General features: G+C 35.9%; 1 protein-coding gene across 1 annotated transcript in view; it reads right to left on the bottom strand.

Annotated features, from left to right (window-relative positions):
• RAB28 (RAB28, member RAS oncogene family) overlaps nt 1-19,276 on the bottom strand; it is a 769,471-nt gene that overhangs the window by 99,853 nt on the left and 650,342 nt on the right. Inside the window, exon 6 of the mRNA XM_044062586.1 lies at nt 9,366-9,443. Within this exon, the coding sequence (XP_043918521.1) occupies nt 9,366-9,443 (78 nt within the window). The remainder of the gene's footprint in view (nt 1-9,365; nt 9,444-19,276) is intronic.

Genomic DNA, 19,276 nt, shown 5'->3' with positions numbered 1-19,276 from the left:
AACCAGTGCTTCGTGTCCCTGCCAAGTAGCTGACACAACACACAACACACTTTGAGATAAGTATTTATACAACTTCACAAACACTGCTGGGAATGGCTGACACAGATTCTCCAATTATGCCCCTTTACCCTGACTATACGGTAGTAATTACTGCCACCACCCAGTTAATAATATCAGCTACTAAAAGGCCCTTAAAAAGGTGTCCAATTATTACTGTGCAATATTAATATCCAATGGTAGTATGACTAACAGTCAAGGCTTACTTTAGAGTGGCCTATTACAATAACCTCTATAAATATGCAATGTACTCTAGAGCTTATCTCTATATAAATCAGCCACAGGTAGAATGTTTTAAAAATATTTAATAATAAATAATTAAAATACAAGACAAAACTACTACACCACAGAGATATCTAAGAGTTCACAGATCACAAAGAAACTTAAAATAATACAGTAGGACAGGTCTGATTTCAAAGAAAAAAACCTAATTAATCTTTACTAGCTTTAACTATTCCTACAAGAACTCACAGTGCTAAAATTTGCATGTGAGCACAAGGCAGAGTGCTAAGTTAGATGTCCAAAGTCAAAATGCTCCCAGTCTCTTGTGAGAAATAGTATTTTAAACATTACTAACAAATGTGTTTGCTAGGTCCCTCCCCAAATTACATAATTTTTGACACTTAGGTTTTCCCAGGCAAACAAACTGCATTATTTAGCAATCTAACACCTACTCAGAACTTACAACAATACAAGGCATTTCATGTATACATTCTAGCAGAAACCAGAGCAATAAAGCACCTTCCACATGTAAATTCTGGTCATAAACTTTAGCCTTAAAACAATGGGGATGAAATCTTCATCCAGACGCACTGGAACCGACTTATAAAACGTTAAAGAGATTCATAAGATCTTTTCAGTTTTAAAAGACACATTTGAAATACTTGGCTTGGTTTTCCTTACAGCAGATGGCAATGTTGCAACAATCTTAAGTTCACATTTTACAGTGTTTTCTTACATTTAAAAACACAAGCTTGTATTTTAAATTTCTTTATACAGTTGATAGAATTATGTATCAAATTCTATTTGACTAGGCTGGCAGCCTTCGCCCATCTCTCCCCAATCGTCACAGGGGCATTGAAGGAGGACATCTTAAAATGCTCCACAGAGTTGCACAGCCATATCCAGGAGTGCCTTCTGATGGAAATCCCCGTTCTGGCTGCTCTAGACACACCATCTGTAGCATTAGAGATAAGGCACATAGAGGCACTGGATAAAGATTGTAGGGTAGCCAGCTGAGAATTAATAATCATTTTCTGATCCACAGTCAAGGTCCCTGGGAGACAACTGGAGATTTCTTTTACCAAATCTCTCTCAAAATGAGAGAAATGTGCCAGGTAGTTAAATGTTCTCATCAAGAAGGTAGACACGGCATAGTTCCACTTCCCAAATCTGTCTAGAGCAAAATGACTCTGTTCAGTGGTGGACAGAGGAGCTTTCTTCAGTGAGCTCCTTTTTGGTGGCTGCAGACACCATCATAAAATTTACTGCTGGGCCCTTGCTCCACTGTGATTGGTCCTTCAGAGCAACTAAGAACATATCATGCTTCTTGGGGATAGGTTAAACTGAGTCAAGTTCTTTTCATCCCCACGATGACATCAAATTAATCATCTCATCAGCAGGAGGGTCCACCCAAGAAGTAAATGATCCACGGCCAAAATCCTTGAGAAAGACTAATTCCTCAGTTCAAGTGTTTGGGAAGACCAACCACCTTTCTAAGAAGGTTAAAAATCTCTCCAAAAAAGACATACTCAAGGGGAGATCTGGGGAAATCTTCTCATCATTAAAATCAATGTCAGTGGTAGGGGCTTCCTCCGTGGAATCCAAGTGTCTCATTTTAAACGTATATTTTTTGTGAACCTCCACTGTGAGTTGCTTAGGGGAGGACTCAGATGCATACAAGGTTTTTCTAGGGAGAGTAGATTCAAGGCTGTCAAGAAGTTGATGTCCCACCTGGACTAGGAGAGTAGGCTCCGGACCCTAGGAGATCTCATGGAGTTGGGTCAGATCCAGCTCCTAGAGGAGAGACCTTATTCTAGGTTGGGAGAGTCTTCTTTTGAAAGCCTCAAGCATAGAGCCTGAAATGGATTTTGGGAGCATAGCCTTCGGAGCTGAAACTCTTGGAGGCGGCTCAATCCTGCAATCTGTTTGGCTTGGGTCTGAGGCTATCCCAGGAGCTGAAATAAATTGCAATAAGGCTCCTAAAGGGAGCAAAGGGTCTGAAGACCATGGATCTGATCCTAACCTGTCAGAGCTGGTGTCGATGTTACAACTCAGGGGACTTTGACAGCTCTGATAACGTCATGGCCAATTTAGTCAAAGAACTTACTGGGGTCAATAAAATATGTAGTCTCGGCTCCTATGAACATCTACCCTGGGCATCAGTCAGATCTAGGGGGCTTTGATCTGAGAGGTCAGATCGGAGAAGGAGCCAACAGGGAGTAGTGGGGGAACTGGTTCTAATTGGATCTAACAGTGTTTAGGGCTGGGAGTTCCTGCACCTGGATCTGAATACAAAGATAATGCCTCAGCATCCTGTCTACTTCTGCTTTAGTTAGGCTCTAAGTGGATCTAACTGATATAAGTAATGAGGCTGAAGGGGGAGGGGGGGCTTGGATGTGTATGGTGATCTGTCTTGTAGAATCAGAAACCTAAGTCTGAGAGAGAGAGGCTCCAGACAGTTTGGGAGGAGTCGAGGATCCACTACTTATCTGATCTGAAAACTGTTCGGCTCCAAAGGTTTTCTGAGTTTCAGTGCTGCAGGTGACAAGGGGGTTGGGTCTGGTAACCATTTCCTAAAATAATTTCATTCATCTTTTTCTGAAGTTTTCTGAGTCTCTCTGTCTCTATAACAACCTTTATGTTTTTTTTTCTGAATCTTAGAAGATGAAACAGATGAGAAAGAAGATGGAAGAGGCCACTGGCTTTCCCGAAGCAGAAGAGGGTTTTTCTCCAGTACTTGGTTGAAGAAGACCCCTAACTATTAACTTATTTCATTGTAATCACCACAAACCCAAAGAAAACCAGGAACCAATACAGGAAACAGCAAACAGTGAAGCCAATACCACTGAATCACCAGCAGGCATTTAAAAAACATTAGATCCAATTGCAATAGTTCTTTCAGGTAGACAAATACGATCGAACATAAGTATAACACACTTGTTTACTGAATAAACATGTAGACACTAAGTGTTTTTTCCACTTATGTCACTGACTTTTTCAGATTAAAATATCTTATATTACAGTAAAGTTAAATACCCTCTAAAAACCTGCCTTCATTTCCCCAATCATTTCAAAGCACTCATCTTAAAGGTATAATACCCTTTAGTTTGCCAAATAAATTACATAAAAATCTACCCACAATCAATACAAAAACAAAATAAAAACAGAAAAAGATGTTAAAAAAAAACAAAAGAAATATCTGTTCTGATTTAAATTTATGTATATACATTAATGTTATCTCCTTGATCTACCATCATTAGTTTAAAACATTTTAAACAATTACCGCCATACTGGTAGCTGTAAGACACTGCAACTAAAATTACACTAACAGTTTATTAGTTATGATGGCTTAATTAAAATGAATAATTCAATGCCTTCATTTTTAAATAACAAGAAAGGGATATGGCCTTATTTAAATCATATGGTCCTGTGGCATGGGTTCTAGTTTGCCACTCAAGTTCTTTGCATTCAAGTTTTAACTATTCACGGACCCCCCCACCCCCAGGATCTTGGTTCACTACTTCAAAAACAAAAAAAAGCAAAATACACACACGTCAGTTTTTTGAATGTGTTTCCATTGTGCATTTCTTATATCCTGTTTTTGATGTCTCTCAAGTGCTCAAAAAGCCTTTCTTTCAATGCCCTCTCAGTTTTAGCAATGTAAAACAAGGGGCAATTCCTACACAGAGTGATATGCACTACTTTTGTGAACCCACAATTACATCTCCTCCCCTGGCATTTTATTCTGCCAAACCCCTTAACCGTTATAAAATATCCCTCCAAAATATAGGGACCTTGGGGACATCTTCCACATTTCAACATCAAATGTAAACTCCTGGTAGTGGTTAGGGGCCCCATCACTGCTTCCAAATAATTCTTAACAGATATGTGCTTCATTTCTCAAAACATTTTTTTAACTTAAAATCAATAAATTCTGAATGCCATTAGCGTTGGAATCTTTTGAGTCAATGATAGGACGTAAAGGTGGTTCTTTTTGATCTTTGTGTATTTTTGGGATCCCAAAGATGGAAGGGACATGAGAGAAGTCATTCTTGATAAAGTTATATTCAGTTACTGTAATTTGCTCCTGCATTAAAAGGTCATAAATGACCTTATTGATTTTGAAATAAGCAATATTCAGCTGGTTTCTAGTTACCTCTTCATACTTTTCAGAAAAGAGCATGGTCTCAATTCTACAATTGTAGTCTATAGCATCTATAATGACCATCATCCCTCCAATGGGGAGATGGTTATGGTAAAACCCCATCTGGTTCTGTGCTCTGATGATTTTCATCAACATCCTGTCCACATGTGCCTCAGAAAGACTTTGGAAGGATCTGGTCAAGGAAGAGGTGGAGGGAGGACAAGATGACTCTCTAGGAGTCGTCTTTAAAAAGGGGAGATCCAAGCCTAGGAGAGACTTGCTCCAGATCAGAGGAGATTTAGAGACTATGACTGTTGGATCCAAGGGTGTCAGATCTGACACTTTTTTAAACTTTAGGAGGTGGCTCCCAGATTGGAGCAGTTCTGTGTTCCTTGGGCTCCAAAGATTTATGCTTTTTAGAAAGAGCTTGAGTCTCTGAAGTAGACACTGTGGAGGAAGCGACAGGCAAAAGGTCCTTCAGGACTAACTTATTACGTCTATCACTGATAGCCCTTAAGTTAAATCCAGCACAGATTTCATAAGGCACTGAAGGGCCTAAACAATAAACGCACTCTCTGTGGGCATTAGAATTAGGTATCTTATGCCCAAAGGAAGTGCACTTTTTAAACCTGACAGGCATCTCAGTCATACCAACAATAAACCAGATTCTAATACCCAATATAATTCTTTTTTTTAAAGAGATAGTTTACCAACAATGGTAACAAAGACTACTTTAGAAAGTAAGGTAATGAAAGGCCAATACCAACTATGGTAAAATAAATAAATAAATAAATAAATAAATAAATAAATAAAAAAACAAAACTTTGAAATGGTAGAGAAAAAGGAATAAAAAAACTACCGGAAGCAGTAAAGAGTGGAAGGGTTATCTAAAGAAGTGCTATACTAAATGCAAAATGAAATGTATTATTTTTTTTTAACTCATAAAACATCAAAGGTAATCTGTAGCAAGGGAGAATGCAATCATGACCGAATTGTTACAGTGGCAAATGAACTCTGAGGTAATGTAGTGGTAAAGGGCATTATGGGTAAAGGCAGGAGCGCGCTAGTCAGACCTTAGGTCAAATTAAAGATGATTTTGTTGAGAAATGAATGAAAATGACAACATCAGAACTTAAACTGCACTGATGAGCAGGGAACAAAGGTTTCATATATATTAACCTTTTCCAAAGCTATGGAACACAAGTAGTAACAAAGAAAATATAGAGGTAAGGGCTTAAATGAGAGAGCATCCATTAAGCTCACACTGAAATCCAGGAAATTATCAGTTAAGTAGCAAGTGGAATTAGCCTGCACAATAATATGCTTATGACAAGAAGGTGTTAAGTAATAAAATATACATTTAGTTTAGATGGAGATTTTGAAAAAGCTTATTTCACATAGATATATCTGTACATATATATTTTTTATATGTGTGTATACATACTTTATATGTTTTATATATGATGACATGTTGTTGGAAATACATTCTTTATATACAGATACATTTTTTATGTGATCACATGCTGCTAGGAAGATGCTTAGGAATTTATATGTTGTTTCAGTACGCTTAGGTAGAATTGTAGGTGCATATCCTTTTAAATGTGGGTAAACGTGAATACTACTTTAAATGAATGCAATTAAATTGTATACACTTTGATTGGATGATGAATACTATTTAAATGGAATGTAGGTTGAAGGATTTTTTGGTCTGAAGAAGCTCATGTGCGCTTACCTCCTTCATTAAAGTTTATTTTTTTATATGTTTTATGGTTATATTTTCATTTGAACTGCTTGGCTCGTATATTGCCACACTCTTTGCTGCTATTGGACTATTCTTTTTACTTGCTGGCAATACTACATTTATCCTTCGAGGTGTGACTCTGTTACATTTGTTCTTAAAAATAAACTAGTGCTTGCTTTAATGTAACTTGGTAGTCTACTCCATGCTTCAACTGCTCTCTCTCAGATAACCAATTAGTACATTTCTCCTTCCTATAGAATCTTCCACATTGGTTGTCTGAGGATTCTCTACTTTTTTGACAACCTCAGACATTCCCAAAGGTAGTTGTATTTAAATGCCCTATATACCTAAATAAGGTCTTCACTTAAATATCTTTACGAGATATGACACACTGTACAAGTTCAGACATTTTAGTCTTTAACATAAATTTTCACATCCATGGAGGCCCTTGGTATACTTCCACTGGGTCCTTTCCAGTTTACGTATGCTTGTTTTTAAGATATTCACATTGTTATTCCATACTCATGTTTGGGTTTAATGTAACTAGCAAACAATGACTTCTTCATTTCTGATTTCATAGACTTTATAAATCCTTTTATACAACCTATAGTTCTAGAACTATCATTAACAAATTGGTTGATATGATTAGAATAACTCAAAGCTGGATCGACCCATATATCCAAGTCCTTAAATGAAACTACAGTTTCAATCACTTTGTGCTGTTTTAAATATTCACCTCTCAGTTTATGTCTTCCAAATCTTGTGTGTCTTGTTTTTGATACATTTATCAGTATATTATTCTCCTGTGCCCAAATGGTCAATTTTGTCATTTTTTTGCAGCTATGCCCATCTGTAACACATAAAATCAGCTTACTCATTTTCAAGTCATTGCATACAGACTATAGAACACCTCCAATGAAAAAGATAGATCTGAAAGATACATTCTAAACAAGTATGGCCCTAGGATGGAGTCCTGTGGGACATATTGAATGTAACTTTGAATTTTATGTCTCATTACTGTATGATACTTGCCATGTCCTATTTGCAAGCCATGCAGCTATCCATCTAATCAAGATTGCATCAATACCTACTTGTTCCAATTTAGTGATCAGTGTTTTGTGTATGACAGTAACAAATGCTAAAGTTAAATCTATGCAAATTACATCACAGCACAATTGTTCATTCACAGTTATAGACTATATCATGTTAGAGGTAGTAATAGATCTTCTTCCAATATATGGATGCCGCTATATGGTTTCAAGTCCCAACCTGTCCAAGTATGACAATTTATTGAGTATAACATTCTCCGTTATTTTTTTTCAACACGAAATTAAACTTATGGGTCTGTATGACTCTTGGTTTATTCTACTCCCCCTTCCATTAAAGACAGGTTTAACAAGTGCATCTTTCAATGTAGAGGGATCTCCCCATACTTATATGACCTAGTAAATAACAAACATAATGGTACTATATGTTCATGCTGAGGTGTTCTCAGGTCATTATTACTAATTATGTCTGCTCCCTGTGCTTTGCTTGGATCCAGTTTGTACGGTTCCTTTTCAATATAATCTAATTTGATTTCATTATCTTAGGTTACCTGGATGCCACTAGGACAATTTGTCAACCCCATTGTGGAGCCAAAATGCCTTGCATATGACTTTGTAAATATATCTATAATCTGTTGCATCTGGGAATACATTTTAGAATCTATAAACAGTTTATCTATTTGTATGTCTTGCGTATCTATAAAATGGTGTGGGCTTTCTATTGTTAATTTGTTTTGATTTCTTACGAGTGATGGACAACTTTTTTACTTTTATTTATGTATTAAATGTTTAGTTATTGGGGGGCATTCAATTGGATAACAATACAGGTTTAGTATTGTTAATTTTTTTTAACAGTAGCAGTAATGCAGCTTTTTATTTTTGTTTTTTGTATGAAGTGCATAACAATGGACAACAATAATCTTCACAGCACTTTTTTTAAATTCTGTTTTCAGATGGGGTTCCTTCTGTATAGAGCCTGCACATGCGTCCACTGTCCTCATATGTTTTTGCTTGGTGCTCAGGTTTCCTTCCACATCTCAAAGAGGTGTCACAGGTGAATTAGTCTTATTTCAAAGAGCCTGTGTGAAAGTGAGTGAGAGGGTGTGCATCCTGCAATGCACTGGCAACTCTATTCAGTTCCTCTTCCTTTAGCCTACTGAGTGAACAAGTGCCAGAATATGGTCAAGCTCCCCTGTAACCCTAAATCAGGTTAAGTGGGTAATCTAAAAATGGCTGAATGAATGTTAAAACAGCTGTCACTGAGTTAAGTTGTGTTGGCATTTCTGCTGAAAGTGAAAGAAAATTGAAACATGATTCTTTGAATTTTATACATATATAACATGCCTTTTGAGCTTTATTTAGGCACTGCCTTTTCAATATTGAGTTCAAACAATATGCATATTAACTGCTGTAACTTTTTCAAGGACGACTAACACTTGATGAGTATCATATACTGGTCATTTATATTTACAGACCATGTGGCTGAAATTCAGCAGCTTCCTAAGGAAAGGAGTCTGTCCCAAAATGCAGAGGTCATTCCCATGTTTGGAGAAAACAATCAGCAAATAAGTTATGGACATATAAATTGGTGTGTAATACTAACAAATATGTAGTGCCTTCCAGGAACACAATGCTTTCTATTCTGATTTAATGGATGGAATAACCTGTGGTACATACTAAAGTGAGAGTCAGAAGAGCCAAATGCAAGGCAGACTTGGACTATACTTCATCACAGGTTCACAGGCAAGTACTAAGCTAGCTGCCCTTGGTAGGCTATTATATGGCTAGCTAATTTCCCTTAGAGTTAAGAATCAAATGCTGCACCTTGTGTCTGTGAGATAACTTAACCATTATGCCAAACCCCAATCCCAACAGGCAACACAGACACAAACCAACACATCATTCAATATCTACAGTGCCCTATTGCTTAACCATATCAGCTAATGGCTATGCATTCCAAAAGTAAATGTTACAGTTTTAATATAAAATGTGCTATAGTGGTCTTCAATTACACAGAGAAAGGTGACATGAAGAAAGAGATACAAAGTACCCTATTATAATATAAAACATACAAAGCATTCAACTGATTCCAAGCTGCTGCATTAAAACTTTAAAACAAAGGCCCCATTAAGAAGAACTGATCTTGTATAATCACCTGTGACTGTTCCATCTCTGCTTTGTTTAATTTTATGCCAAGGATGTCAGCTGCAACTCGCTGAAAACACAGGGAAACCTAAAACATAAATATTAAATTATCAAAACAGACTTTTTTCAGACAAATCAAACATGTCTTTTGACCCAAAACTAAACATTTAACCACTTAAGTACAAACAAGAATGAAAAGATTAAACTGCAGCATTTGTACGACTGAAACATTTATATAGTGCACTATTCATTCAGTGATTAGCAGTTCTTTCAAGAAATTATTCTAATTACTTTCAAGTGAATTATTTGTTTAAGAACTTTAGGAGCAAATAACTATGTGCCGTAGAACTTAATACCTCCTAAAATGTTAGATGGATTGCTGGTACCCTAGTAACATTATAAATGAGTCTGTATTTTTTCCCTTGGATCAGGCTGTGCTGAGTGAATGGGGAGTGTATTTATTTTGCTCTTGTAGTATTTTCTTTTTATTTTTAATTTCAGGAACTGACAAGAGCATCTCTCACTTACAGTTACGACGACGGAAGAACAGCCACAAACAGCAGCTAGATGAAACTAAGCTGATGAATGTCAACAGCTCTTGCTTTACTTAAGGATTGTGGTCTGATTACTGACTTAAATAAGCACAAATATAAAAAGAGAAGGATAATCCTCGGTGGTGCAGCGGTAGTGTTGTTCCCTCACAGCAAGAGGTTCTCCCGTTCGATTCTCGGCAGGAATGCGGGAGTGCCTTCTGTGTGGAGTCTGCATGTCCTTCCCGCGGTTGGATGGGCATTCGAAGACATGCGTAAATGGGTGTGCCTTCATTGAAGGTTGGACATCGAGTTGGCACCTCTGTGTTCATGAAAATCTACTGCCAATCATTAGCGGACCGGAGTTCCGCTGTGGCGACCCCTAACCGGAAAAAGCCAAAAGACAAACAACAACAACAACAATATAAAAAGAGAAGGGTGTAATGGTTGGGTACTGAATGGCTTCAGTGCAGATATTTTTACTGAAATTTACTTAAGTGAAATTCTTTTGAGTACAACAATGTTTTGCAGGCCCACAGATGGTTACATTAATTTATGTAGAACACTCCCTGCATGGGGAGTGTGTAAGTGTTCCCATATAATAAAAATGTTTAGTTTATATCCTGTTTACTTAATCAACTTTGAATAATGATACTTTGCTGAAATGGGACATCAAGTAGCATTCTCTACCCCATTATTATATTCTTTTAAGCAAGCCAACAGGCTTACCTGTGAAGTCCAGTGCTGCTAAAGTTGTACAGCTTCAACATTCTTGTGTGCGCACTGATGACTATTTCTTGATTCTTCACCTATCAGAATAAGTGGGATGAAGTGCACAAATGGTTGAATCACATCTGGTTCTGGAAATCACCAAATGTATTGGATGTGCATGCCTTTCTGCCACTTCCACACATATAAAGTTGTAACAGGACAAAATTGCCTGTTGCTAAGCAAACACTAGCAATTAACTACAAACTGTATTATAGTTTATATGAATGCAGGCAACAGCAGTGAGATGTCAGTTACACCAAAGCATCTTCTCCACAGGGGTCTCTGTTATTTTAATGAATGCAATGAATTGCGACTGCTCTTTAATCGACTGTCATTACGCAAAATGGCAAAATACCGAAAGCACAGAAAAGCAATTTTTTTCGTAGGGAAAAAAAATCACTGGGCAGTTTTTGGGACTTTGCCATTTCCTCCACTGTGGTGCGATCTCAGAGTTGGTATATTTAAGTAGGGGGTGGGGGTGAAGCCCCCAACTTTATTTTGTGTTTTGATTTTTTTTTTTTATTACGAATCAGAGATCTGTGTGTTCGATATTTTGGGTTTTCGGGGATTGTTGGTCGATTATATAGCGTTCGCAATTCAGTGCGTTCACTTATATAACATAGATTCTCTCCACAGGATCCAGCCTCTGGGAACAGCCAGCTGAATAGATAGTTATCTGCATCATGGAAACATCTGAGCTTGGGATGGTAAGAATGTGAAATTACATAAAGTTTCACAGAGAGTAAAAGTTACAATAACCAAAATTCTTTTCCAGAAAACAGAATCTGTTCTTCGATGTCTATTGTATACTTTGAAGACAACACAGATGGAGAGGAGAGCCTGCCTGAAGCCGCTTTACTGGCAAAAAAGGACTGAGATCAGACAGACAACTGCAGACCTGTACAACCACTTTTTACAGGAGTGTGCTACCTTGCTTTTACAGAGCTTTGTGCATTACTCAATATACTACATTACCCCCTTTTAGGCTTAGCTCTAAAAAATAAATTGCACAGGTAAAATGGTACTTTGTTGCCCATTGAAACTGTTCTTACCTGAGGTAGCTTTTGTAGTACTGAAACACAGTCCTGTTCATAACAAGTAAAAGTCCAAAGTAACACACAAAAAGCTCCCAGACACAAGAAACAGGATAAACAAACAAAGACATCCAAAAAGCCTTTATTAACAAAACTGAACTCCAGTTTTTTACGTTATAACACTTTACCCAACCAAATAATAATTTGAGCAGAAAAAGTCATAATAAATTACGACAATAAATAGCTAGAATTTAAATTTCAGATACTTTGAATCTCATTCATAGCGCTTTTGGACTTATACAATCTCATACTCTTACACTTTTAAATTCAAATCACTTAAATGTGAATCACAGCAATAAATAAAATCAAATCACATCATACTTATCATAATAATATATAAATAACATAAATAAAGAAATATAATAATGTTATAAATACATTATAAAGATAATATTAACAAAAATATAAAAAACATATATAAATGTATAAACTAATAAATACATAATAAATATATTATTTATTTTTTAATCTAAAAAACTAAAAACAGTATCAAATACATATAAAATTTTTAATTTCTATTTGAAATAACACATTTTAATTTTCAGGTAGCTTGTATATCTAAACACTCACTCAATTTAGAAGCTTTATTAGACCTGTTCTAAGAAATATATTTCTATTTCAGGTTGAAAGTCAGTTTTTTTTATATCACAGTCACAGGTGTGAATTGATCAAATGTAAGAGTTCAGTGTGAAATAACTGATCATAAACCTTATAAAAATTAAAAAACAGCTAATAGATATATCTAACATGCATTTTTTGCTAAATTAATAATATTTGTATTATATTTTATTTTATTTTTGAATATGTGTGGTTTTATTTATTTACAATAATATTTATACTTGCACATTTGTGTTTTTTTTTGTACAGTTTTTTATAATAATGTTGTGATGGATTATTAAATGTATATTGCAATTCTATCTTATGTCGCCATAAATAATTTTATGAATTTTACTTGATGTGACTGATGATCTGATAATGAAATGTGGCAATATTAAATGTGAAATGAGGTGATGCGAAAAATTTGTTACTATCCATTGAATAAAGTCTTATTTTTCTAGAAAGGAATTTTTATTTCTCATAAAAAAGCTGGAATTCTCAGACACTGCTTGGACTGTATGTATATTGTAGCAAACAACCAGAAGATAGATAATTTGATCCTGTTCATACATAGGTTCATAACTATTTCTTTTAACAGCATTAGTCAGTAGTTAGATGTGGATGTAATTTTCTAGCCCTCTGTGCCTTTCATATTTCTGACAACAGTTTTGGCTCACTGGCTCAACAGATTCACTGTTCTGCAAGACAGTCACCTGTGCATAAGCCAAGGAAAATGTATTTTATTTATCCTTTGTTTTTCAATGTTAGTCCCATTAGGTGAGTGGCCTTTTTTTATAGGAGACCAAAGGTAGTATATGTACTACTAATGGAAATTTGTCCAGGGCTTTGGAGAACTTCACTTACTATTTTTAATACGTGCTGTGGAATCTTTTACATCCACCTCGGCTACCACCAACTCTAGCAGATGGAGCCTCGGTTAAATAAGTCATCTAAAGGGCAACACACTCAGGAGTGCAGCACCACACATATGCTGCACTGCAGTGTCAGCAATGAACATGAATAAATATTAAATAATATACACTGACAATCACACGTACATTTGCTAGTCACATGACATTCATTTGAAAGTAGAGGCAATTACACAATTATTACAGTATAAAATATACTTATGTATTAATAGATGGTGAACACTGAGCATTTGAAGAGGTGTATTAGTGGGTTTGTCAGATAGATTATGTGATTAGTGCTTAGAAATTCAAATAAATTGGAGGGAGGGAAGGAATTAGTTATAGCAGAAAATGTTAATATTCTAGTTAAAAGAGGTGAGGTGTAAAGCAGATTCAGAGGCAACTGTATATATTTTTATTATAACATTTTAGAGCTATAGTGGTGCAGGGTGAGTAGTGTTACAAAATGTTATATATATATATATATATATATATATATATATATATATATATATATATATATATATACACACACACACACACACACACATGTATATGTGCGTGTGTATGTGAATATATATATACACACACACATGTATATATATATATATATATATATATATATATACATATATATATATATATATATATATATATATACATATATATATATATATATATATACACATACATATACACACGCGCACGCATGCGCACACACACATCTATATATTTTGATACATAGCTTGGAGTTGCTAGTAAAACTATTTATGTATTAGTGAAGAATGGTTGTGGGGTATAGGATTCTGAATGAAGAGACGAGGTTTGATGATATGGCAAGCTAAAGATAACAGTTTTACTAATCCTAGAGATGTACACGAGCAGATACACTGATTTAATAAATATTTAGTTGTTTTTTAAATCATTTTGCATTCTGAATGGATTTCAGTGGTAGTGAGATATAGTTCCATAGTTTAGCTACACTATTTGACTATAGAGTCACCTACATTATTAGATAATTTGGTTATAGTGATTTTTCTCTAGAGAGTAAAATTCTACTGGGGGGAATAGTGCTGTATTAAGTTAACGGCTGGACAATTTTCTGGCTTATAAAGAAGTCTGTGTATTGTGGTTAGCTGAGGAAGAGTTAGATGATGTGGTAGTTGTAGCCAGTTTAATTATCTGAGGGCCAGGCAGTGGTGTGTTCTACTGATATTGTTTCCTACAAATCTGGCTATTTTATTATAAGATTGCTCAAGTTTGGACAGTTGCAATATAAGAAGTTTAGTGAAGACTGAGGAAGCACAGAGGAGAAAGGCTACATGTCTTTCTGGCTGTATCAGTGAAGTACTTTTTTACTCTATATAATGTACCATTTTTATGGTTTTTTTAACTACATGTGATACATGGCAGTTGAATCATTTCACCTGGTTATCTATTATGACACTCAGTAATGTTGTGTGGTTTATTTGCTCTACTACAGTGTTATTGGCAGAGAAGATGGTAAATAGTGTTGTTTTGGTAGAGAAGAGCAGTAATCTAGTTTTACTGGGGTTTAGAAGTAGTTGTGAATTTTATCCATGTTTCAATCAATAAAAAGGATCGTTTTATAAAGTCTTAGAATTTAGAGAGAGATTTGGCAGAACAAATTAGGGTCAAGTCATCTGCATATTGAACTAGAGTAGAATTTTTGTAGCAGAGTAGAGGTCATTGAAGAATATGTTGACACGTATGAGGCCTAGTATAAATTGTTGTGGGACATCAATAGTTACTGGTAGGAAGGTGGAAAAATCATTTTTCCACTTCACTGCTTGTACTTTGACAGGTAGCTATGGAGCTATTGCAATTAAGAGTTGAAGAGCTCTAAAAAGTAAAGTTTACATAAGAGTTTCTGGCTGGAGACAGTAATAGAAGATTGTGGAGACTAGGCTTCCAATTTTTCTGTCGGTGTTGATAGTGTTAGCAATATTCAGCAAAGCAGTAGCTGCACTGTGATGAAGATGGAAGTCATATTGGTTTGAAAACAGAAGCTGGTTATGCATTAGTGGACAAGTTGGTTATGTATGCATTTTTCTAATATTTTTGATAAAAGAAATAAAATGGCAACTGGTCCATTGTATGAAAGATTTCTACTGATTCAACCTTTGTGCAGTAGAATAAAGGATGAATTTTTCCATATCAAGGGGGCTTTATATTTAGATATAAACAGCCTTGGCTGCTATTTTAAGATACTTGTCATGTAGACTGCCACTTAACAGTTGTTAATAGGCTTTCATTTTTTTGAGTTTTTTTTTTTTATGGTATCTGTGGAAACTGATTGGAAAGTGTAGTGCTGAAGGAAGGTATCTGATTGAATAGGGACTGGAAAAGCTTCATTAGTCACCTGGTTGGTTAATGACTTACACTGTTTGTATAAAGTGTGTATTGAATTGGCTACTGTTTTATTTTATCTGTGTTTGGTGTTGGTTTTGTAGCAAGAACTGGATTTTACCATTCTGGATTATTAGTGTGTATGTTTTAATTGCCTGAGTATTTTCTTATCTTTGGTGACAACTTTTTTGTAAGGATTTTTAGGTGTTTATAGGGTAGTAAAGTATGAGAGATTTTATTGTTATCCACGCCTTCACGCTTTGTCTGTTTACTTTATCTGCTGTTGAGCTGCTAAAGATAGCCATGGGACAGGGTTGGCTTTCACTGTTTTTACTCTGAGGAAGGTTTGCACGTTTAGAACATCTACGAAGATTTTATTGAACTTACAGACATCATCTATGGGTACGGGTCTTTAATGGGTCTATATTAGATCATTGAACGCTTAAAAAAAGTGAATGGTGATTAATCGACCCTATGTAAGCGAAAGCTTACAATCTCAAACTGTCAGAACAGCGATTTTTTTTCCTAAGGAAAAAATTGTTGTTCCAAAACACATACACACAACACACACACCAAACAAACAGCAATCCACACACACATACACACCTAAAATTTGACACCTAACCCTACACTAAACTATACACACACCACTAACTATCCACTTACCTTAACCCAAACCCTAAAGTCCATCATTATCGCACACTCACCTCACCCACTCCCTAACCCTAACTCACCTAACCCGCCCTAACCCTCACGTCCAAACAATCGCACACATACTTAACCCACGCCCTAACCCTGACTCACCTAACCCGCCATAACACTCACATCCACACAATCGCACACTTACCTGAACCCGACCCGTAACTTTCCACCACAGCACTGAAAATACCGAAGCAACAGAAATGGACAACCGAATTCTTTCCCTAAGAAATAATTTGGGTTTCTGTTGCTTCGATATTTTAAGCTTTCGCTTACATAAGGTCGATCAATTACAGTTCACTTTTTTAAGTGTTCGGTGATCTAATATAGACCCTCTTTAATAACACCCAATTAATAAAAGTGTCTTCATGAAAAGTAGTAGGCTATAATGATGTGTTTTGGGACTGTTGCTTTGATTCCTTATTGTGTGGAGTGAAAAGTAATTACTTAGGCTCTCTGACAGAGTTCCATGATATGGTACTTTATTTGGAGAGGATGTTAGGATCCACCTGAGGGTTGAATGTCTGGACGTGGGTTAGTTATATCTAAATGGTGTAGTTATAAATTTGGTAAACTTGTAGAGATGTGCATTACTTGTTGAATTTAAGATTGAATGGTTTGCAGGTCTATATTACTATGATGCAATACTATAATTTCATGAGGGATTTTTGAAAAGGCCCAAACTTCAAAGAAACACACAATGGAGTAAATAAAACCCACCTAGGTTGGGGGCTACACCCCCCACAGCCTCCCAAACTATATATACCAATCCCAGGATCACACTACAGTGTAGAAAAGGGCATGCTGGGCAAGTGTTTACTTGCCCTGGGAAAAATTCACCATTTAGGTATTTTGTTTTCACAATTTTGCCTTGTGAAAATGAAATTCGATGATATGGCCATTCAATTATTACAAGGGGATCTATACATATACACATAACGTTAGCTACATATATGTGTGTGTGTGTGTGTGTGTGTGTGTGTGTGTGTGTGTGTGTGTATATATATATATATATATATATATATATATATATATATATATATATATATATATATATATATATATATATATATACACACCCATGACTGCAACTGATTTGTGCTAGTGCTTAGTTTTACCGTGGTTAGTAGGATTTCCGAGTTATGGAAGGTTGGCAAGGTATAGGGTGAAGGGAGTTATCTACTGTGTTTTTGTACCAGCTTTTTTGCTGGCTCTGTCTAATCTGATAATGTTATAGCCTGATGTGGCAATTTATTCATGTTTTGTTTCCTGACAAGTTTCTGTGGCAACTAAGAGTTTTGGAGTGTGTACTGTAACACACTTTGCAAGTGGGTATGGTATATATAAGAAGGCATAGAATAAAAAGCCAATAGTGTTCTATTGTGAATGAAGTATGCACAGTTTTCCAACCTGAACCATACACAGTATGAGGAGCAGGAATAATGAAATTTAAGATGAAAAGCATAATTTTTCAGCCACGGGAGCTATGGTGCTTCTCGCTGTACTTTGTCTTCCAGTTCAATTAACCAAGTGATTCTCATAATATTTGGAACTCAGTTTTTGTTTTCAAATAAATTCTCATTTGTACAAATGTTTTCCATGTAGCAAAAAGGACTGAAAAAGGACGGCAATGTAAAACCACTATATTTTCTTCTATGGAATAAGGTTCCCAATTCTATGTTTTTTTTTTTTCACTGAAGGTGGTATATAAACATTTTATTAAAGCACGAAAGCCCTGTAGAACTGTGTGAACAATGTCTTTTGGCATCTCCCATTCAGGGTCGCCACAGTGGATCACCAGTCTGCAGATTGATTGGCGGTGGAGTTTTTTAAGGTGTCAAGTTGCCAGCCTGGCGCCCAACCTTCACAGAAGGCGCACGTTCGCGCACACACACACACACACACACACACACACACACACACACACACACACACACACACACACACACACACTTATTGCATGTCTTTAAATCTCACTGGATTAACTACAGGGAGGACATGCATACCCCGCACAGAAGGCGCTCCAGACGAGGATCAAACCAGAGAACCTCTTACTGTGAAGCAACAATGCTAAGCACTGTACCACCACAGCCGACCCCTGTAGAACTGAGTGATAGATTCAATATTTATGCTGTAAAAAGCAGTCCCTATTTTGATACTCAAATTGATGCATATGATGAAGCTTTACCCCAGCAAAGCATTTTTTTATTCTTTAATTCTGTAACTTATTTTACTGACTGATATGTACTACGTGCACTTTTAAGTCTCATAAAAGCAGGCAATTGCTACTCGAACTGTATGCTCTAAGTGCTTACCTTCAAATGTCTGAGCTTCAAAAAATGCTGGCAGGGTCTATAAATAAATAGCTAATAAGGCTGCATTCATAGCAAGTTTGTAATGGGAGATGAAGTAAGATAAGAAGGCTAGAAAACTCTCCACCTCACTGGCCAGTTAAAGACATTCATACTGAGAATAATAATCCATCCAGCTCACTAACCAGTTAAAGATGTTCAAATTGAGAATAACAATAATCTACTCACCCCATTGGCCAGTTACACACATTCATATTGAGAATAATAATGCAACCACCCCACTAGCTAGTTAAATATGTTAAAATTGTGAATAATAATAATAATACATCCATGCCACAGGTCAATTAAAAACATTCAAATGAAGAACAGTAAACCACCAATCACATATACTGCCCTCATGTCAAACTTATATAACACAGAGATAATTCTGTACTACCAATATTCTTTAGATAACACTAACCCATTGAATAAAAGTTTTAAGACCGAGTATTGATGTCTTATTTCTCTGATTGGAGGACTGGCTCTGCAAAGACATCATGTAAATAACAGTCAGGAGAACTAAAGATCCTGATGCTGTAAAGTTTCTGAAATCTACCCAGGGTACAAGAATACTTATTGTGAATATATCTATGGAAAAATC

Source organism: Protopterus annectens, chromosome 2.part1 (assembly GCF_019279795.1).
Source record: "Protopterus annectens isolate FY-2018-M chromosome 2.part1, PAN1.0, whole genome shotgun sequence".
In the NCBI taxonomy this organism is placed as follows: Eukaryota; Metazoa; Chordata; order Ceratodontiformes; family Protopteridae; genus Protopterus; species Protopterus annectens.
Note: the sequence above shows the minus strand (reverse complement) of the source record. Positions and strands in the feature narration are given on the sequence as shown.